At 55.5% G+C, this 21753-nt stretch overlaps 2 protein-coding genes across 2 annotated transcripts; one reads left to right on the top strand and one right to left on the bottom strand.

Annotated features, from left to right (window-relative positions):
- Positions 1-822: 822 nt before the first annotated feature.
- On the bottom strand, positions 823-21448 carry thtpa (thiamine triphosphatase). Its single transcript, XM_055666088.1, has 2 exons — positions 21206-21448; positions 823-2927 (listed from the first exon to the last, which is right to left on the bottom strand). The coding sequence occupies exons 1-2, from the start codon at positions 21381-21383 to the stop codon at positions 2200-2202; spliced, it is 906 nt and encodes a 301-aa protein (XP_055522063.1). The 5' UTR covers positions 21384-21448; the 3' UTR covers positions 823-2199.
- Positions 7383-18739, top strand: LOC129716217 (zinc finger homeobox protein 2-like). The gene is made up of 7 exons (XM_055666087.1): positions 7383-7760; positions 9317-10487; positions 11499-11620; positions 12232-12357; positions 12810-12909; positions 15779-17401; positions 17794-18739. Exons 2-7 carry the CDS (start codon positions 9401-9403, stop codon positions 18252-18254), a joined length of 3519 nt encoding a protein of 1172 aa, XP_055522062.1. The 5' UTR covers positions 7383-7760; positions 9317-9400; the 3' UTR covers positions 18255-18739.
- Positions 21449-21753: the final 305 nt, after the last annotated feature.

The following is a 21753-nucleotide window of genomic DNA, read 5'->3' as shown; positions in this document are numbered from 1 at the left end:
CCCTAACATCGTGAACAATCTTCCTTCATCTAGCCTGGCTAACCCCTTAAGAATTTTGTAAGTTTCTATAATATCCCCTCTCAATCTTTTAAATTCTAGAGAGTATAAACCAAGTCTATCCCGTCTTTCTTCATAAGACAGTCCTGACATCCCAGGAATCAGTCTGGTGAACCGTCTCTGCACTCCCTCTATGGCAATAATGTCCTTCCTCAGATTTGGAGACCAAAACTGTACGCAATACTCCAGGTGTGGGTCTCTAGACACTAAGATTATTGTCAGTCAATTTAAAATCAGGAAATGTTAGACATTTATCCGCTTTGGTTCTACAGACCATAACAGCACTCTTACTAACATTATATTTAATGTCATGTTCCACACCATACACAGAACATATAGTAAGGAGCTGCTGGAGACCAGCACTAGATGGACTAACGACCACAAGATCATCTGCATACACAATATGGTTCACTAAAATATTACCAATCACGCACTCAGTGTTACAGGCTTTCAATTGTTTAGACAGATCATCAATATATAAATTAAAAAGGACTGGGGGCAAATTCCCCCTTGTCTAACACCATTGCAAACCCTATTGCACCATTTTATTTCTATAGTTTGGTGGGCATACCAGTAGGCCAGACTTCTAACAATGTATTCAGGCACCCCTCTTTGACTCATTTTACCAAACAGCTTTCTGTGATTAACCATATAACAATTACAGCACGGAAACAGGCCATCTCGGCCCTTCTAGTCCGTGCCGAACACGTATTCTCTCCTAGTCCCATATACCTGCGCTCAGACCATAACCTTCCATACCTTTCCCGTCTATATAACTATCCAATTTATTTTTAAATGGTAAAATCGAACCTGCCTCCACCACTTCCACTGGAAGCTCATTCCACACAGCCACCACTCTCTGAGTAAAGAAGTTCCCCCTCATGTTACCCCTAAACTTCTGTCCCTTAATTCTCAAGTATTGTCCCCTTGTTTGAATCTTCCCTATTCTCAATGGGAAAAGCTTATCCACGTCAACTCTGTCTATCCCTCTCATCATTTTAAAGACCTCGATCAAGTCCCCCCTTAACCTTCTGCGCTCCAGAGAATAAAGACCTAACTTGTTCAACCTTTCTCTGTAACTTAGTTTGCTGAAACCCAGGCAACATTCTAGTAAATCTCCTCTGTACTCTCTCTATTTTGTTGACATCCTTCCTATAATTAGGCGACCAAAATTGTACACCATACTCCAGAATTGGCCTCACCAATGCCTTGTACAATTTTAACATTACATCCCAACTTCTATACTCATTCTATTAACATTGTCAAAGGCTTTGGAAGCATCAATAAAGCACATAAGGATTGAAGAGTATTTGCCTCTATATTTGTTTACAATCTCCTTTAGGGCATATATGCATGTCAGTGCCCGTTTAGCTTTAAAGCCAAACTGGTTATCTGTGGAGTTAACAAACTCATTTATTCTATCCAGCAGAACTCTTTCTAAAACTTTTGACAATATTACCTCTTTAATAATCGACTCCAGCATCTTTCCCACCACCAAAGTCAGGCAAAACTGGTCTGTAATTCCCCGTTTTCTCTCTCGCTCCTTTCTTGGAAAGTGGGATAACATTAGCTATCCTCCAATCCACAGGAACTGATCCTGAATCTATTGAACATTGGAAAATGATCACCAATGCGTCCACTATTTCTAGAGCCACCTCCCTGAGGACCCTGGGATGCAGACTATCAGGCCCAGGGGATTTATCATCCTTCAGTCCCATTAGCCTACCTAATACTATTTCTCACCTAATGAAAATTTCTTTCAGTTCCTCTGCCCCGTTAGATCCTCTGTCCTCCAGTACATCTGGGAGATTGTTTGTGTCTTCCTTAGTGAAGACAGATCCGAAGTACCTATTCAACTCTTCTGCCATTTCCTTGTTGCCCATAATAATTTCACCCGTGTATGCCTTCAAGGGACCCACATTTGACTTTGCTACTCTTTTTCCCTTAACATATCTAAAGAAGCTTTTCCTGTCCTTCTTTATATTCCCGGCCATCTTCCCCTCGTACTTCATCTTTTCAGCCCCTTACAACCCTGCGTACTTCATCTAGTCGAGCATGAGTTCCCTTTCATAAATCCATGCTGACTTGGACTAATCCTTTTACTGCTCTCCGGACATTGTCAGCATCACCTCCCCGTCCCTGTCACCCACCCAGTTCCTGGGCCACCGCCTGTATCCGGGACAGGGCAGCGGGCACCTGATCCTCGCCAGCGACGGTCACCTCGATCTCCCCGAGCCGGTGGCCAAAGTCGGTCTGGTCCAGGTCGACGGTGACACCACCGGGCAGCTGCCAGCTGGAGCGCTGGGTGTGGATGGCGGCGAATTCCCGTAGGAGCCGCGCGGTCACCAGCCGCTCGATGTCCCCGGTCCCGCCGGGGCCCACTAGCCCGGGCAGCAGCCCCCGCAGCAGGGCCATGATCTCCGCCTCCGTCTCTGTCTCCCGATAACGGGTCGCCCCACCGTCCCGGCACGGCGCTGCTCCTGTTCCCGGTGTAATTCCCGGTGCAGCTCCCGGAGCAGTACCCGGTTCAGGGGTCTCTCCCGTTCCCGGAGCAGTACCCGGTTCAGGGGTCTCTCCCGTTCCCGGAGCAGTTCCCGGTTCAGGGGTCTCTCCCGTTCCCGGAGCAGTTCCCGGTTCAGGGGTCTCTCCCGCTCCCGGTCCCAGCCCCGCTGTGGTCGGGCTCTTGAGCTGCCAGCGGCCGCTCCGGTTCCGCAGCCAGTGGTCAGCCCGGGTCAGCGCCCGCTGCTCCGTGTCGTAGTAACGGTCAAGGAAGCTCCGGCCTCCCCGGGGCTGACCCCCCGCCGCCTGCAGCCGCCGCTCCGTGTCCTGGCCCAGCGCAAACTTGCGCTCCACCTCGATCACCATCGCTCCTGTGGGGGGGGAGAGGTCAGTGAGGGAGCGCCGCAGGGTGAGAGGTCAATGAGGAAGTGCCGCAGGGTGAGAGGTCAGTGAGGGAGTGCTCCCTCCCTCCACCTCTACCCTCCCCCTTTCTCTCTCTCTCCCCTTCTCTCTCTCCCCTTCTCTCTCTCTCTCTCCCTCCCTCTCTCGCCCCTCCTTCCCTCTCTCTCCCTCCCCTTCTCTCTCTCCCCCCTTCTCTCTCTCTCCCCCTCTCTCCCCTTCTCTCTCTCCCCTTCTCTCTCTCCCCTTCTCTCTCTCCCTTCTCTCTCTCTCTCTCTCTCCCCTTCTCTCCCTCTCTTCTTCTCTCTCTCTCTCCCCCTTCTCTCCCTCTCTTCTCTCTCTCTCTCCTCTCTCTCTCCTCTCTCCTCTCTCTCTCTCCCTTCTCTCTCCTTCTCTCTCTCTCTCCTCTCTCTCTCTTCCCTCCCCTTCTCTCTCTCTCTCTCCCTCCCTCTTCTCCCTCTCTCCCTTCTCTCTCTCTCCTTCTCTCTCTTCCTTCTCTCTCTCTCTCCCCTCTCTCTCTCTCTCTTTCTCTCTCCCTTCTCTCTCCTTCTCTCCCTCCCCTTTCTCTCTCTCTCTCTGTGCCTCTCTCTCTCCTCTCCTTCTCTCTCTCTCTCCATTCTCTCCTTCTCTCTGTCCCCCTCTCTCTCTCTCTCTCTCTCCCTTCTCTCTCTCTCTCTCTCTCCTTCTCTCCTTCTCTCTCTCTCCCCTTCTCTCTCTCTTACCACCTTCTCCTCCACTGCGCCTGCGCCGCGGCGCTCTGCCTGCCGGGAGTTGTAGGCCGGATGTAGTTTCCGTTGGTCCTTGAGCTCCCCCGCTCTGCGCCTGCGCACTGGCGCTTCGCCTTCTGGGAGTTGTAGGCTGCTTGTAGTTTATATCCAGCAGAATACAGACACAAGGAACTGCAAATGCTGGTTGACAAAAGAAAAGACACAAAGTGCTGGAGTACTTCCTCAGGCCATGCAGGATCTCTGGAGAACATAATCCGGTCTCTTCTATAGACTAATTGTACTTTATATGTATATATTTTTTAAAGAAAAGGATTTGAGTATAGGAGCAGGGAGGTTCTACTGCAGTTGTACAGGGTCTTGGTGAGACCACACCTGGAGTATTGCGTACAGTTTTGGTCTCCTAATCTGAGGAAAGACATTCTTGCCATAGAGGGAGTGCAGAGAAGGTTCACCAGACTGATTCCTGGGATGTCAGGACTTTCATATGAAGAAAGACTGGATAGACTCGGCTTGTACTCGCTAGAATTTAGAAGATTGAGGGGGGAAACTTACAAAATTCTTAAGGGGTTGGACAGGCTAGATGCAGGAAGATTGTTCCCGATGTTAGGGAAGTCCAGAACAAGGGGTCACAGTTTAAGGATAAGGGGGAAATCTTTTAGGACCGAGATGAGGAAAACACAGAGAGTGGTGAATCTCTGGAATTCTCTGCCACAGAAGGTAGTTGAGGCCAGTTCATTGGCTATATTTAAGAGGGAGTTAGATGTGGCCCTTGTGGCTAAAGGGATCAGGGGGTATGGAGAGAAGGCAGGTACAGGATACTGATATGAGCCATGATCATATTGAATGGCGGGTGCAGGCAAGAAGGGCCGAATGGCCTCTACTCCTGCACCTATTTTCTATGTTTCTAAATACACAATGCATTTTTTAATGTAATGTTGCCCCTTGTCTGGACCTCGAGTCTGTAATAAAGTTTATTAATATTATTATTATTAATTGTACATAGAAACGTAGAGCACAGGTGCAGGAGGAGGCCATTCAGCCCTTCGAGCCAGCACCACCATTCAATGTCATGGCTCTGATCATCCCCAATCAGTACCCCGTTCCTGCTTTTTCTCCATATCCCTGGATTCCTTTAGCCCTAAGAGCAAAATCTAATTCTCTCTTGAAAACATCCAGTGAATCAGCCTCCACTGCCTCCTGTGGCAGAGAATTCCACAGATTCACAACTCTCTGGGTGAAAAACTTTTTCCCTCAACTCAGTTCAAAATGGCCTATCCCTTATTCTTAAACGGTGACCCCTGGTTCTGGACTCCCCCAACATGGGGAACATTTTTCCTGCATCTAGCTTGTCCAATCCCTTAATAATTTTAGGTAGATAAAAATGCTGGAGAAACTCAGCGGGTGAGGCAGTATCTATGGATTGAAGAAAAAGGTGACATTTCGGGTCGAGACCCTTCTTGTCTGAAGAACGTCACCTTTTCCTTCTCTCAATAGATGCTGCCTCATCCGCTGAGTTTCTCCAACATTTTTATCAACCTTCGATTTTTCCGGCATCTGCAGTTCCTTCTTAAACCTTAATAATTGCTTTAACTGCACATCCCTCTGCAACTGGATCCTCGACTTCCTCATCCACAGACCACAGTCTGTTCGTGTTGGTGGAAATGTGTCAGCCTCGATAACAATCAGCACGGGAGCACCTCAAGGCTGCGTGCTCAGCCCCCTGCTGTACTCACTCTATACTCATGACTGCGTAGCCAGTCACAGTGCGAACTCCATCATCAAGTTCGCTGACGACACCACTGTTGTGGGGCGTATCACTGATGGGGATGAGTCAGAATATAGAAGAGAGATCGAGCAACTGTCCATATGGTGCCAGCGCAATAACCTGGCCCTCAACACCAGCAAAACCAAGGAACTGATTGTGGACTTTGGAAGGAGTAGGAGGGGGACCCACAGCCCCGTTTATATCAACGGGTCGATGGTTGAAAGGGTCAAGAACTTCAAATTCCTGGGCGTGCACATCTCTGAAGATCTTTCCTGGTCCGAGAACACTAATGCAATTATCAAAAAAGCTCATCAGCGCCTCTACTTCCTGAGAAGATTACGGAGAGTCGGTTTGTCAAGGAGGACTCTCTCTAACTTCTACAGGTGCACAGTAGAGAGCATGCTGACCGGTTGCATCGTGGCTTGGTTCGGCAATTTGAGCGCCCTGGAGAGGAAAAGACTACACAAAGTAGTAAACACTGCCCAGTCCATCATCGGCTCTGACCTTCCTTCCATCGAGGGGATTTATCGCAGTCGCTGCCTCAAAAAGGCTGGCAGTATCATCAAAGACCCACACCATCCTGGCCACACACTCATCTCCCTGCTATCTTCAGGTAGAAGGTACAGGAGCCTGAAGACTGCAACAACCAGGTTCAGGAATAGCTACTTCCCCACAGCCATCAGGCTATTAAACCTGGCTCGGACAAAACTCTGATTATTAATAACCATTTTCTGCTATTTGCACTTTATCACTTTATTTATTCATGTGTGTATATATTTATATCATGGTATATGAACACATTTATCTGTTTTGTAGTAAATGCCTACTATGTTCTGTGTGCTTAAGCAAAGCAAGAATTTCATTGTCCTATACAGGGACACATGACAATAAACTCACTTGAACTTGAATTTGAACTTGTTCAAAACAGCCAAAATGTTGAATTTTTGCGCTGAAAGAATTTGTGGGAGTCGGGGTAAGTGTGAGAGACATCGTACCCAACTTCACAATTCCAAACGTGAAGTGAAATGAAGGTAAAGAGAAGCGAGAACTGAAGGGACAACAACAGCTAAAGTGCTTGGTAAACATTGGCCGTGCAGATATCGGAATTGAAAATATTGGGAATTATCGCGTTTGCTCGCTGCATTTCATCAACAGTAATGCATTATTTGTGCTTTTTCTTGATTCCTTTGGTATCTAAAAAGTCTCAGAAGTGATAAATCTGGCTGTAAATTTTTCTTCAGGTGCGTTTTCATTTTGTATGTAAAAACCCACTTGGGAACCATGGGCGATTTAAAAAAAATTACAGCCAGATTTATCACTTCTGAAACTTTTTAGATGCCAAAGGAATCAAGAAAAAACACAAATAATGCCTGAGTTGATGAAATGCCGAAACCATTCTTCAGACTAATATCTATATTATTTTCCTTAAACACCGCACTTAATGTCAATGGCTTTAAATCACTTGCACTCTCTCCATTCCAGGTCGAGTCCCTTCCTCTAGACTGATGATGAAAAATTTGGACAAGGCAGTGGCTAAAACTACATTTAGTGGCTTAAACTACAACTCCCGGCATCCTCAGGGGCTATCCCCCCGCGCATGCTCATACCCAGTGTGGGACTGCAACAACCGGCAGCCACTGGGGCCAATCCCTCCGCGCATGCTCACACCCAGCTTGGGACTGCAACTCCCGGCAGCCATTGGGGCCAACTCCACCGCGCATGCTCACACCCAGCTTGGGACTGCAACTCCCGGCAGCCACTGGGGCCAACACCCACCGCGCATGCTCACACCCAGCTTGGGACTGCAACTCCCGGCAGCCACTGGGGCCAATCCGCCCCGCGCATGCTCACACCCATTGTGGGACTGCAACTCCCGACAGCCACTGGGGTTAATCCCCCCGCGCATGCTCACACCCAGCTATGGACTGCAACTCCCGGCAGCCACTGGGGCCAACACCCACCGCGCATGTTGGGAACTACAACCGACGGACTACAACTCCCGGCGGGCAGCGCGGAAGCGCGCAGGCGCGGTGAGTCCCCCCTCGGTCCCGGCTATTGATCAGCTCATTGTTTCAATGGGGGATCAATGGGGGCGAGGGTGACAGGCAAAGGCAAAGGGAAAGAGACACCGCAACCAGCCAAAGGAAAACCATGCACCAGCCCCTGACATTTGCAAAATATTAAATGCAAAAAAATAAAACCAAATAGCAAATTCTCCCCTGCACACCACGTTTCTTTATCCTGCATATATATATATATAGATATTTAAAAAAAAGAAGGATCGATTTTCTGGCCCCGCTCCCATCGACTCTGTAAGTACACATCCCATTCATTGATTTTTGTCTGAAAAAAAAATGTCGAGTATTGAATTTCTGGGATAAAAGGCATTGTGGTCAGTGTGGGAGGGAGCAAGTGATTTAAAGCATTGACATTAAGAGGGGTGTTTAATGAAAATGATGGAATATAGATATTATATATATATATGCCTGTTATATATATATGTGGGTGTGCGTGTGATTCTGCCTCATTCCTGATTTTTTGCATTAATCTCCAAATGTTGTATTCTGTTTGCAGTTAATAGATTGCAATGTTCTTTTTTTGTTGTGATTCTAATTGTCATCTCATTGCCCTGGTCGTGGAGCAGAAGGAGATGGAGGGGGAGCGGGGTCTGTAAACTGGGGCTGGTCTCATCTCGTCTCTCTCTGTCTGTCTCTGTGCATTTGCCAGGCTGGGTTGCGGGGAGGGGGGTGGAGGGAGGTTCTGTTACATGCCGGCCCAGCAGTGTTAGAGCATCGGCTAGAGTTGGAAGATCAAGCCCCCATCAATGAGACTGTCCCCCCCCCCCAACCTCTCCTCCCCCAGAGTATTCATTCACTCATTCACCCACCCTGTATCCATGGCCCACGGTCTCACAGACTCCAGGCGTCTGGTCGCATTTTGCAGCTCATTGAATTTAAGAAATTCTTCAGGGATTCACTTTTTCTCATCTGGTCACCAGTTCTGAAGGGGCGCGCACACACACACACACACAGACACACACACACACCACAGACACACAGACACACAGATACACACACACACACACACACACACACAGATACACACACACACACACACACACACACACACACACAGATATACACACACACACAGACACACACACACAGATACACACACACACAGATACACACACACACAGATACACATACACAGATACACACACAAACATACACACCCACACACAGATACACACACAGATACACACACACAGACGCACACACAAACACCAGGCTACAGATAACACACACACACACACAGACAGACAGCCACACACACAGACAGACAGCCACACACACACACACACACACATACGCACACACACACACACACACAGATACACACACAAACACCAGGCTACAGATAACACACACACAGACAGCCAGACACACACACAGACACACACAGAAGACGTAAACACACAGGGGACACCAACAGTGTAAAGGCTTGCACAGAAGACACCGACAAACACACCCACAGATGAGTGAGGGAGACAGACAGGGAAGGGGGAGGGGTGGTAGGACCGTGAGGGTCCAGCTGACCAGTCTCCCCTCCCCCATAGCCCGGGGCCGGAGATGGTTGGTAGATGGAGGCTTCATTGAGTGACCACAGGTCAGTGGTGAGACCATCCCCCTCCTCTCCCCACCCCACACTCAGATTCAATTTAATTGTCATTGTCAGTGTACAGTACAGAGACAACGAAATGCATTCCCTGTCTGGGGCTGGCCCTGTCACCTCCCCCTTCTCTCCCCTCCCCTCTCAGGGCATATGTTTCACTGCCTAACCTCTGACCCCCCGTTTGCTCCCACAGGTGACCCCTGACCCTGTGATGACCCCGGCGACAGGATGGACAGGCTGAGTCCGGTTCCGGAAAGCCCCGCCAGGCCACGGGGTCATGGGGGGTCAGAGGTCGTCCCCTCCAGCCTGGAGTCAGAGGTCTCTCCCCCCAGCGACGACGACCTCTGGCCCCGCCAGCCGGGCAACGACCTTTTGCCCCTGGTCCCCGACCCTGGAGGACGACCTCTGCCCCTGCTCCCCTCAGCAGCTCCACGACCTTTGCCCCTGCTCTCCCACCCTTGACCTCTGCCCCTGCTCCGACCTTCCCCGCGACCCCGACCCCCTCCCATCGGGCCCGACCTGTGACCCGGCCCAGCCTCCGGAGGCGCAGTCCGACCCCGTGACCCCGGACGCGTGTAGCCCGGCATCAGCCACCGCGGCCAACAGCCCGCCCATCGCCTGTAGCCCAGTGACCGGTGCCAACAGCCCGCCTTCCGTCTCCGAGCCACCCTCCGCCTGTCCTTCTCCCGTGGCCCCGCCCTCCGCCTGTAGCCCCTTGTCCTCCGGAAGCTCGCCCTCTGTCTGTGACTCGCCCCCCGCCTGTAGCAGCCCCCTGTCCGACTGTAGCCCCCCCTCGGCCGGCGACCCCTGGAGCCTCGGTGACCCCTGGTCCGCCTGCAGCCCCCCCCCGGGCGAGGGGTCCCCTCCGGCCGACCGGACCCCCCCCCGGTGCGGCCTCGGCCCCTACCCCTCCCACAACTCGTGCAAGACCCTGAAGTGCCCCTGGTGCAACTGGCGTTACAAGTACCGGCGCACGCTGGAGGCTCACGTGCGGGACAAGCACGGGGGGGGCGCCCAGGCCCGCTGCCCCCACTGCCGAGGGGGGGCCCCCCACCCCCGCCTGGCCCGTGGGCTGGCCCACCCCTGCGGCTACCGGCCCTTCCGCTGCCGGCCCTGCGATTACGCCACCACCACCAAGGGGAATCTCAGCATCCACCGGCAGTCCGAGCAACACCAGGCCCGGCTACGGGCCCTGACACCAACCCTGGGGGCCAATACACCCCTGTCCATCACAGCCCGGCTCCGGGCCCTCACCCCAACCCTGGGGGCCAACACTCCCCTGTCTGTCACAGCCCGGGCCCCTCCCCTGATCTCAAGCCCTCCAATCTATCCCCAAACCCGTACAGACGGGGGTCACCTTACTGGTAAGTAAAGATGGGGTTCGGGGGGGGGGAGGCTGGGGTCTAATCTAGGGGTTCAGGGAGTTTGTATACCGATCCCCAGAAGAGGGTTACAATAAACAATAGACAATAAGTGCAGGAGTTGGCCATTCGGCCCTTCGAGCCAGCACGGCCATTCAATGTGATCGTGGCTGTTCGTCCACAATCAGTACCCCGTTCCTGCCTTCTCCCCCATATCCCCTGACTCCGCTATCTTTAAGAGCCCTATCTAGCTCTCTCTTGAAAGTATCCAGAGAACCGGCCTCCACCGCCCTCTGAGGTGGAGAATTCGATACGATACAGAGAGTTACGGTACGATGGAAATCAGACACAAAAATGCTGGAGTAACTCAGCGGGTCGGGCAGCATCTCTGGAGAGAAGGAATGGGGAGAGTTTCGAGTGTTGAGACCCTTCTTCAGACTTTATTTGTCCCAGAAGTGAATTTGATCCAATTTTGTTTCCAACGAGGGTCGGCAACTTTCCTCACACCCAAAATACGGGACAAATTCCCCACGGCAATCCGTTGAGTGAATGATGAGTTGGCCCCGGGTGCTGGACTGCACACAAAGTCCAGCCGGCGGGTCAGTTTGGGGATTTTTGGCCCGGGTGGGGGGGGGGGGGGGGGGGGGGGGGGCGCGCGCGTGACGTCGCTGCGCTTCGACCCGACTGTCCCCCTCAACACGAGTCGTAGCGGTCAAATACGGGACAAACCAATTTAGAGGCCAATGTACGGGATGTCCCGGCTAATGCCGTTACAGTTGGCGACTGTCATCAAAACACAAGATTCATGAAACATGAAATTAAAGTGACGTGTATAGGATTGGTGTGCATGCCAGGTCTGGTCCAGGGGGGGGGGGGGGGGGGGGGGGGGGGGGGGGAGGGGGTTATATACAGAATAACTGGGTGTGTGGGTTGGGATTTACGATTGTTAGGTAGAGCTGTCACTGACCTTTGACACGGCCTCTGCTCCCTGACCTCTGTCTCTCTCTTTCTCAGGGTCACAGGTCGCGTGCGGAGACGGGGGGGCCGCTGGTCAGCGGGCCAGCGCGGGGGGAGATGAGGTGGCCGCGGGAGAGGAGGGGACCGACGGCCAGACCACTGCCCAGAACCTGCGCGCGGTGTGTGGACAGGGAACGCACGTGGTCCCTCTACCCCATCTGTGTGTGTGTGTGTGTGTGTGTGTCAGTGTGTGTGTGTGTGTGTGTGTCAGTCAGTGTGTGTGTGTAGTGTGTGTCAGTGTGTGTGTCATGTGTGTGTGTGTGTGTCAGTGTGTGTGTGTGTCTGTGTGTGTCAGTGTGTGTGTGTGTGTGTGTGTATGTGTCAGTGTGTGTGTGTCAGTGTGTGTGTGTGTGTATGTGTATCTATGTGTGTGTGTGTGTGTGTGTGTGTGTGTATCTGTGTGTGTGTATATCTGTGTGTGTGTGTATGTGTGTGTGTGTGTGTGTGTGTGTGTGTGTGTGTGTGTGTGTGTGTGTGTGTGTGTGTGTATCTGTGTGTGTGTATATCTGTGTGTGTGTATCAGTGTGTGTGTGTGTGTGTGTGTGTGTCAGTGTGTATCTGTGTGTGTGTGTATCTGTGTGTGTGTGCGTGTGTGTGTGTGGGTCAGTGTGTGTGTGTGTGTGTGTGTGTGTGTCAGTGTATCAGTGTGTGTGTGTCAGTGTGTGTGTGTGTCAGTGTGTGTGTGAGACCCTGACCCTCTCTCTCTCTCTCTCTCTGTGTCTCTCCCCAGGAGGTGGGTGGGGGTCTGCGTTGTCCCCTGTGTGCGGACACATTGAGTGACCCCGGGTCCCTGCGCTCCCACCTCACCCTGGGCCACAGCGTGGTGTCGGGGTGTGTGGCCCGCCTGCTGCCCACGGTGAGTGGATGAGGATGGGACATGGTCACCCCTCCCTCCCTCCCTCCCTGACTCTCTCCTCCCTCCCTCCCACCCCCTTCTTCACCCCCTCCCCCCCTCCCTCCCCTCCTCCCTCTCCCCACCCCCTCCCTCACCCCTCCCTCCTTTCACCACCTCCCTCCCTCTCCCACCCCTCCCTGACTCTCTCCTCCCTCTCCCACCCCTTCCTTCACTCCCTCCCTCCCTCTCCCACCCCCTCCTTCACCCCCTCCCTCCCTCTTCCCACCCCCTCCTTCACCCCTCCCTCCCTCTCCCCACCCCCTCCTTCACCCCTCCCTCCCTCCCCACCCCCTCCTTCCCTCCGTCCCTCCCTCCCTCCCTCTCCCTCCCCTGCCTCTGGGGGGGGGGGGGGGGGGGGGGGGGGGGGGGAGGTACATTGGGGGGATTTAACGAGGGCCCGTTTTCCCCCACAGGCCGCGGTGGTGGAATGTTCTCTGGGCTCGGAGACCCCCCCCGTCTGCACGGAGCCCGGCCTAGAATCCAGGCCTCCGTCCCAACACAGCCAGGGGACAGGTAGGTCACGCTCCCCCCCCCCCAACACCACACACACATCAACACCCACACATGCACATACTCACACCACGCACGCACCACGCACTCACACACCATGCATGCACGCATTCACACACCACGCATGCATGCACTACACACACGTACACACACACTACACACACACCACGCATGCACGCACACACACCACGCATGCACTCACTCACACACACACCACACACTCACACACGCACGCATACTACACACATACTCACACACTACACACACACGTACACACACTCACACACACACACAAACGTACACACACACACAAACGTACACACACACGTACACTCACACACACACACACACAAAAACATACACACACAAACATGTACACTCACACACACACACACACGTACACACTCACACTACACACACACTCACACACACACAAACATACACACACACAAACATACACACACATGTACACTCACACATACACGCGCGCTCCAGGGGTTAGATACACACAGAGTGAGCTACAGGGGGAGGTTGGGGCAGGCTTGGACTCTATTCCTTGGAGCGCAGGAGGATGAGGGGTGATCTTATAGAGGTATATAAAATCACGAGGGGATTAAATAGAGTGAATGCATAGAATATTTTACCCCCAGGGTTGGGGAATCAAGAACCAGAGGACAAAAGGAGGCCATTCGGCCCTTCGAGCCAGCACCGCCATTCAATATGATCATGGCTGATCATCCAAAATCAGTTCCCCGTTCCTGCTTTATCCCCATATCCCTTGATTCCGTTAGCCCGAAGAGCTAAATCTAACTCTCTTGAAAACATCCAGTGAATTGGCCTCCACTGCCTTCAGTGGCAGAGAATTCCACAGATTCACAACTCTCTGGGTGAAAAAGTTTTTCCTCATCTCAGTCCCAAATAGCCTACCCCTTATTCACAAACTGTGTGACCTCTGGTTTTGAACATTTTTCCTACAACTAGCCTGTCCAATCCTTTAAGAATGTAATATGTTTCTATAAAATCCTCTCCCATCCTTCTAAATTCCAGTGAATACAAGCCTAGTCGACCCATTCTTTCATCATATGACAGTCCCGCCATCCCGGAAATTAACCTGGTGAACCTACGCTGCACTCCCTCAATAGCAAGAATGTCCTTCCTCAAATTAGGGGACCAAAACTGCACACAATACTCCAGGTGCGGTCTCACCAGGGCCCTGTACAACTGCAGTAGGAGCAGGGAGGTTCTACTGCCGTTGTACAGGGTCTTGGTGAGACCATACCTGGAGTATTGCGTACAGTTTTGGTCTCCTAATCTGAGGAAGGACATTATTGCCATAGAGGGAGTGCAGAGAAGGCTCACCAGACTGATTCTTGGGATGTCAGGACTGTCTTATGAAGAAAGACTGGAGAGACTTGGTTTATACTCTCTACAATTTAGGAGATTGAGAGGGGATCTTATAGAAACTTACAAAATTCTTAAGGGGTTGGACAGGCTAGATGCATGAAGATTGCTCCCGATGTTGGGGAAGTCCAGGACAAGGGTCACAGCTTAAGGATAAGGGGGAAATCCTTTAAAACCGAGATGAGAAGAACTTTTTTTCACACAGAGAGTGGTGAATCTCTGGAACTCTCTGCCACAGAGGGTAGTCGAGGCCAGTTCATTGGCTATATTTAAGAGGGAGTTAGATGTGGCCCTTGTGGCTAAGGGGATCAGAGGGTATGGAGAGAAGGCAGGTACGGGATACTGAGTTGGATGATCAGCCATGATCATTTTGAATGGCGGTGCAGGCTCGAAGGGCCGAATGGCCTCTACTCCTGCACCTAATTTCTATGTTTTTATGTTTCTTGCTCCTAAACTAAAATCCTCTCGCAATGAAGGCCAACTTGCCATTAGCTTTCTTCACTCTCCCGGTGAAAATGTTTTTCCTCATCTCCGTTCTAAATGGCCTACTGCTTATTCTTAAACTGTGACCCCTGGTTCTGGAATCCACCAACATAGGGATCATTTTTCCTGCATCCAGCCTGTCCAAAGCATTGTATATGTTTCTTTCTAGAAGATCTATAAGGAGGTGGTTGAGGCAGGGACTGTCACAATACTTACAAGACATGGCATGTTGGCCTTTATAAGAAAGTGAATGGCATGTTGGCCTTCATAACAAGAGGAGATGAGTATAGGAGCAAAGAGGTCCTTCTGCAGTTGTACAGGGCCCTAGTGAGACCACACCTGGAGTATTGTGTGCAGTTTTGGTCCCCTAATTTGAGGAAGGACATTCTTGCTATTGAGGGAGCCCAGCGTAGGTTCACCAGGTTAATTCCCGGGATGGCGGGACTGTCATATGCTGAGAGAATGGAGCGGCTGGGCTTGTATACTCTGGAGTTTAGAAGGATGAGAGGCAATCTTATTGAAACATATAAGATTAGTAAGGGTTTGGACACGCTAGAGGCAGGAAACACGTTCCCAATGTTGGGGTACTCTAGAACCAGGGGCCACAGTTTAAGAATAGGGGTAAGCCATTTAGAACGGAGACGAGGAAACACTTTTTCTCACGGAGAGTTGTGAGTCTGGAATTCTCTGCCTCAGAGGGCGGTGGAGGCCGGTTCTCTGGATACTTTCAAGAGAGAGCTAGATAGGGCTCTTAAAGATAGGGGAGTCAGGGGATAGGGGGAGAAGGCAGGAATGGGGTTCTGATTGGGGATGATCAGCCATGATCACATTGAAGGGCCAAGTTGCCTAATCCGGCACCTATTGTCTATAAGACACTTGGAGAGGTACATGGATTGGACTGGGTCAATCGCTGGCGGGTGGGACGAGCTTGGGTGACGTGGATATGTAGTTTCTGTCGTGTGTGAATCTGTGCCTCTGTCTCCTACAGGCCGGAGCGGTGTGGAGGTGTTTGGGGCCTGGGACCAGGTCGTGAGCCTGCCTCGGGACGGGAACGCTGAGGGTCAGGGTCTGGAGCAGTGGACGATGGCAGTGGACAGCGTGGGCCGATCTCCAGTCCCTTCGGCCCAGGCTCTGTGTGGAGGTGGAGGCCCCAGGGGGGAAGAGGAGGAGGGAGAGGAGGCCGGCCTGGCTGCCTCGCTGAGGCCTGGGGCCTGCCCGGTCAGGAGGGCACACAACTGCCCCGCTTGCCGCGAGTCCGTCACCCAGAGAGCCGTCCCCTTAGCCCACCGCAGCTCGCTAGGCCCGGCTCCCGACACTCCGGCCTCCCACAGGCCTCGGCCCAGCTCCTCACTTCAGGCCCAGGCCCCAGATCCAGCTCAGGGCCAGGCAGAGGCTGTAATGCAGGCCCAGGCCTCAGTCCAAACCCAGCCTGGGGCTGAAATCCAGGCCCAGGTCTCATGTCCAGCTGAGGACCCACCCGAGGCTGGAATCCAGGCCCAGGCACAAGACCAGGCAGATATCCAGGCCCAGGCCTCAGTCCAGGCCCAGCCTGAGGCTGAAATCCAGGCCCAGGCTTCAGACCAGGCCCCAGATGCTGGTCAGGCACCGGCTGAGCCCCTCTCCCAGCTGGGCTGCCTTGGGCAAGAGGCGCTGAGGGGAGAATGTGCCGACCCCAACCTCAGCCCCGGGGCCTTTTCTTCACCGGCCCCTGTCCAGGACGGGTCCCTGGGGTCCGGGCCCTGCCGGGAGGGCCTGCCACGGGCCGGCAGCCTCAAGCGAAAATTGGAGGGGGAGGAGGAGGCAGGAAGGAGAGGACGCCGGGACAAGAGAGCGAGGGCCCCCAACTCGCCCCAGCAGGGGGGAGCGTCCCGGGACCCCAGCCCCCCCTGCAGGCCCGAGCCTCAGGCCTGGGCCCAGTCCTCGGCCTTGCCCATTTGCCAGGAGACGGCTCGCCCCTCCTCAGCCAGGCCCAAGCCGGTCCCCAGGCCTCCGGCCTTGCCCGGTTGCCGGGAGATCGCTCGGCCTTCCTCCACCAGGCCCGACCTGGGCCCCAGGCCTCAGGCCTCGCCCGGTTGCCGGGAGACGGCCCCCCCCTCGCCCGGCCGGCCCGACGGCGGGGGTCCCCGGCGCTGCCGCACCCAGATGAGCGGCCTGCAGCTGGAGGTGATGCGGGCCTGCTTCCGGCAGCGGCGGGCCCCCAGCGTGCCCGAGTGCCAGGCCTTGGCCGCCCAGATCGGCCTGCCGCGGCGGGTGGTGCAGATCTGGTTCCAGAACGCCAGGGCCAAGGAGAAGAGGGGGGTGCTAGGCCCTGGCTCCGGGCCAGGGGTAGGGTCTGGTGCGGCCTGCAGTCTCGGCTGCCGCCCCTCCCCCGCAGGCCTGGGCCACGTCTTCACCGGGCCCCACATCTCCAGGGTGAAGGAGCTGGTGCTGGGGAGGCTGAGGCAGGGCCTGAACGCAGGCCCGGTCCAGGACACCGCCCAGGACCCTGCCCCGGCCCACCACTCTCCCCGGGACCCTCCCCTGCCCCTCCAGGCCCTCCCTCTTCCCGGACTCTCCCCGCTGCTGCTGCCCGGCCCGTCCAACACACCCAGACCCACGGCCCCGACACCAGGTGAGCTGGAGCAGGGAGGAGGAGAGGCCTGAGCTAGGCCGAGGCTGCTGCCCTTCTGGAGTTTGCACGCTCTCACTGTGGGGGAGGGGTGGCGGCAGGAGATGGGGGAGGGGTGGGATCGGGGTTGAGGGGTGGGGAGGGTGGGGGGAACTGACGGAGAAGGGAAGAGGATTCCGACTGCCCTGGAAGTAACGTTCTCTTTCTCTCTCTCCCTTCCCTCTCTCTCTCCCCCTTCCTCCCACTCTTCCCAACCCCCTCTCTCCACCTCCACTCTTCCTCCCCTTCTCTCTCCTTCCCCCCATCCTTCTCTCCCCTCCCCCCCCTCCCTCCTCCTTTCTCCCCCCCCTCACTATCCCTTCCCACCCCACCTCTCCCCCCCCCCCCCCCCCCAGGCCTCTCCCCCTCTCCCCTCCTGTGTGTTGGAGCCCCCTCCCTGGTTCCAGTACAGAGTGGGATCCCGCAGCTCGGTGATGGGGAGGGGGAGAGTGTGGGCCGGGGGTTTTTGGGCCCCCTGCTGCCCTACCTCCTGCCCCCCCTGCTGGCCCCGCAGTCCCCCCTGACCTACCCCCTGCACCTGCCCCTGCAGGGAGGCGAGGAGGTCCCCCGGGCTCTGGGCCCGGCCTTGTTGGGCCTCCTGCCCCAGGCCTGGCTCCAGAAGGCCTTGCTCTGCTCCAGCCTGGGCCTAGGCCTGGGCTGCCCGGAGCCGGGGCCTGGGGCTCAGGCCGGCTCCCTGCCTGGCCCCCAGCCCCCCGGGGGAGGGGAGAGCAGCGCAGGGCCCGGGCCTGAGGCCCTCAATGCTGGGGCAGGGCCCGGGCTGGAGCCAGGCCTCAGGGCCTATCCGGCGGGCCCCTAGGTCCAGCTGTGGCTGACGGTGGGGTGGGTCTGACTCCAACCCTGACCCTACTGACCCCTCCCCCCCCCCTACCCGAACCCGTGATCCTCGGGACCCCAAAACCCCGACAATAACCCCCCCACCTGACTCTGGCCTCTGAACCTGGTTATAACTCTGACCTCTGACCCTGGTTATAACTCTGACCTCTGATCCTGGTTATAACTCTGACCTCTGAACCTGGTTATAACTCTGACCTCTGACCCTGGTTATAACTCTGACCTCTGATCCTGGTTATAACTCTGACCTTGGTTATAACTCTGACCTCTGACCCTGGTTATAACTCTGACCTCTGACCCTGGTTATAACCCCGTGACCCCAGAATATCTCTCTTCCCCCCCCACCCTTATTCTCCGTGAACTCCAAAGAACATTCCGGTGCTCCCAGGCCATGCGGTGGTGGCAGAACCAGTGGGCTGCCTCCACCTCTCCCCCTCCTCTCTCACCCCTTCCCCCCCCCTCTTACCCTACCCTCTCCCCACCCCCTTCTGCTCCCCCTCTCCCCCCCCCACCCCCCCTCTACCCCCACCCTTTTTTTCCCTCCCTCTTCTCTCTCCCTCTACCCCTCTCTCCCCCCACCCCCTCCTCTCTACCCCCTCCCTCTCTTCTCTGCCCCCTCCCCCTTTTCCTCCCCTCCCTCTCCCTCCCCCCCCTCCTTCTCCCCCCCCTCCTCCCCCTTTTCCCTCCCCTCTCTCCCCCTCCCTCCCTCCCCCCCTTCTCCCCCCCACCTCCCCCCTCTCTCTCCCCCCCCTCCCTCCTCCCCCTTCTCCCCCCCTTCCCTCCTCCCCCTCCCCCCTCCCCCCACCCCCCCCCTCCCCCCCCCCCTCCCCCCTCTCCCCCCCCCCCCCCCTCCCCCTCTCCCCCCCCCTCTCCTCCCCCCCCCCTCCCCCCCCCCCCCCCTCTCCCCCCTCCCTCTCTCCCTCTTAATAGAATCCGATATTGGCCAAAGCAATTGCTTGTCAATTTCAATGGGTTGTTAAAGTCTAGACAACTCTCTCTCTCTATCTCTCTCCCTCCCACTCCTTCCCCCTCTCCCTCCCTCCCCCCCCCCCCCTTCCCCCCCTCTCCCCCCCCCCCCCCCCCTCCCCCACCCCCTCCCCCCCCCCCTCTCCCCACCCCCTTCTCCCTCCCTCCCTCCCTCCCCACCCCCCCCTTCTCCCCCCCCCCCCTCTCCCCTCGCACTGGGGACACTCCCGCCAAAGACTCCGGACCGCTGCAGAACCGCGTGGGTCGAGGATGGGGGATTGGGGTGTGGCCCCCCCCTGCCTGTGCCGGCCCTGGATACAGACTGACCCTCTCCCCCCTCCCTGTCCCCACCCCAGAGGGGGCCGGTGCTGCCAACACTGAGACAAATCCAAAGCATCCTTCATTCACCCTGGGGACCGCTAACCCCCCCCACGACCAAAAATAAAGACAGGGGAGGGGTGAAAGGACTCAGGGTGTCCCCAGAAACCCGCTCTGCTGAGGAGAGAGACTCGATGCAGAGATTTATTGTTGCTGCGTGTTGTGACTGTGGTTTAAACTGTAAATAAAGTTTTGAGGTGAACTCTGGTGTTGATGGAGCTGCTGTCTTGCTGGGACTGTGGGGAGAGGGAGGGGCACTGTACATCATGGCACACCGACCTCCGACCTCCCTCCCCCCCCACACACACACATCACGGCACACTGTCCCCGTCCCCACACACACACACATGCGCACACATCCACTCACATACACCCACACCCACATACATACACTCACACACACACATCTTCATACACACACTCACATATATACACACATACACTCACACACACACACATCACGGCACACCGACCCCCCCCGCCACACACACACACATCACGGCACACCGACCCCCCCCCCACACACACACACCACACTCACACACATCTGCATACACACACTCACATACACTCACATACACACACACACATCACGGCACACTTGACCCCCTCCCCCCCCGACACACACATCATGGCACACTGACCCCCACCCCACACACACACACATTGCACACACACATCCACTCACATACACCCCACCCACACACACATCTGCATACACACACTCACACACACACATCTGCATACACACACTCACAATATATACTCACATACCACTCACACACACACACATCACGGCACACTGACCCCCCCCCCACACACACACACACACACACATCACGGCACACCCGACCACCCACCCCCCACACACACTCACACATCCACTCACATCCGCATACACACACACTCACATATATACTCACATACATACACACACGCACATACACACAAATACACTTGCACATACACTCACACACACCCACAAATACACTTGCATACACACATCCCCATACACACACTCACATACACACTCATACTCATACACACAAATACACTTGCACATACACACTCACACACGCCCACAAATACACTTGCATACACACACCCACATACATACGTACACTCACTCACACACACTCATCCACATTCATACACACTCACAGTGAAGCCCCCTCCCTCCACACTGCCCCCCTCACAGTACACAGACACACACTCTCCAGGTGTCAGACAAGCACAGAATGAAGCTCCCTCTGAAGGAAAGAAGGTGGGGTGCCGTGGGAGTTGAGGTGGTGAGGTGGGGGGGGTGAGGAGAGGGGGGTGAGATGGGATGAGGGTGAGGGGGGGGGTGGGGGGGTGAGGAGTGGGGCGGGGAGGGGGGGGGGATTGAGGTGGTGGGGTGAGGTGGGGGGGGGGGTGAGGAGGGGAGTACGGTGTGGGTGGGGGCGGGAGGATGGAGCGCCACCAGAGGCTTTGAACTTTCCGTCACAGGTCTCCCCCCCCCCGCAACCCCGGCTCTCTCCCCCTCCCCACTGGAGCCCAGCCACGGAGACACTGCCGATGGGAGCAGCCTACCTCTGCCCAGGGCTTCCCGAAGCCGGTCCCTGTGTCGGGAATCTCTCCGTCCGCTCCAGACACCGCCGCTCCAGCTGCCCGCCTGGCGTTCCTCCGCAAACACCGAGCCACCGGGTCCCTGGAAGCTTCCTGCCGCCGCTTCCCAATGATTCCCGGCTCCTTCCCGAGCATTCCCCATCCAACGGGGATCCTCGTCTCGTCCGTGGGGAACTCTGCGGCCGGCACCAGCCCGGGGTACACCGGTGTTGTGTGCCAACCCTCACCCCTCCCTCTCCTTCCCCCTAACCCCATCACTTCCCCCCACCCCTCCCCTCACTGTCCCCTCTCTCCCCCCTACCATCACTTCCCCCTTCCCCCTCCCTCACCCTCACTCACTCTCTCCCCCTCCCCTCCTCCCCCCCCCCTCTCCCCCTCCCCCCCTCACACCCCCACCCCTCCTCACTCCCCTCCCCCACCCCTCCTCTCACTCCCCCCACCCCTCCTCACCCCCCACCTACCCCCTCCCCTTCACGGTCCTCACCTAACTCTCTCACTCCCCCCCACCCCTC

The sequence above is a fragment of the Leucoraja erinacea genome, unplaced genomic scaffold, assembly GCF_028641065.1.
Source record: "Leucoraja erinacea ecotype New England unplaced genomic scaffold, Leri_hhj_1 Leri_189S, whole genome shotgun sequence".
Lineage (NCBI taxonomy): Eukaryota > Metazoa > Chordata > Chondrichthyes > Rajiformes > Rajidae > Leucoraja > Leucoraja erinaceus.
Note: the sequence above shows the minus strand (reverse complement) of the source record. Positions and strands in the feature narration are given on the sequence as shown.

Coding starts and splice junctions, on each gene's coding strand:
- LOC129716217 (XM_055666087.1), top strand. CDS start 9,401: ATGGGGGGTCAGAGGTCGTCCCCTCCAGCCTGGAGTCAGAGGTCTCTC. Junction 11,621..12,231: donor CTGCCCAGAACCTGCGCGCG/GTGTGTGGACAG, acceptor GTCTCTCCCCAG/GAGGTGGGTGGGGGTCTGCG. Junction 12,358..12,809: donor TGGCCCGCCTGCTGCCCACG/GTGAGTGGATGA, acceptor TTTCCCCCACAG/GCCGCGGTGGTGGAATGTTC.
- thtpa (XM_055666088.1), bottom strand. CDS start 21,383: ATGGGGAATGCTCGGGAAGGAGCCGGGAATCATTGGGAAGCGGCGGCA. Junction 2,928..21,205: donor TCGGGAAGCCCTGGGCAGAG/GTAGGCTGCTCC, acceptor CCCCCCCCACAG/GAGCGATGGTGATCGAGGTG.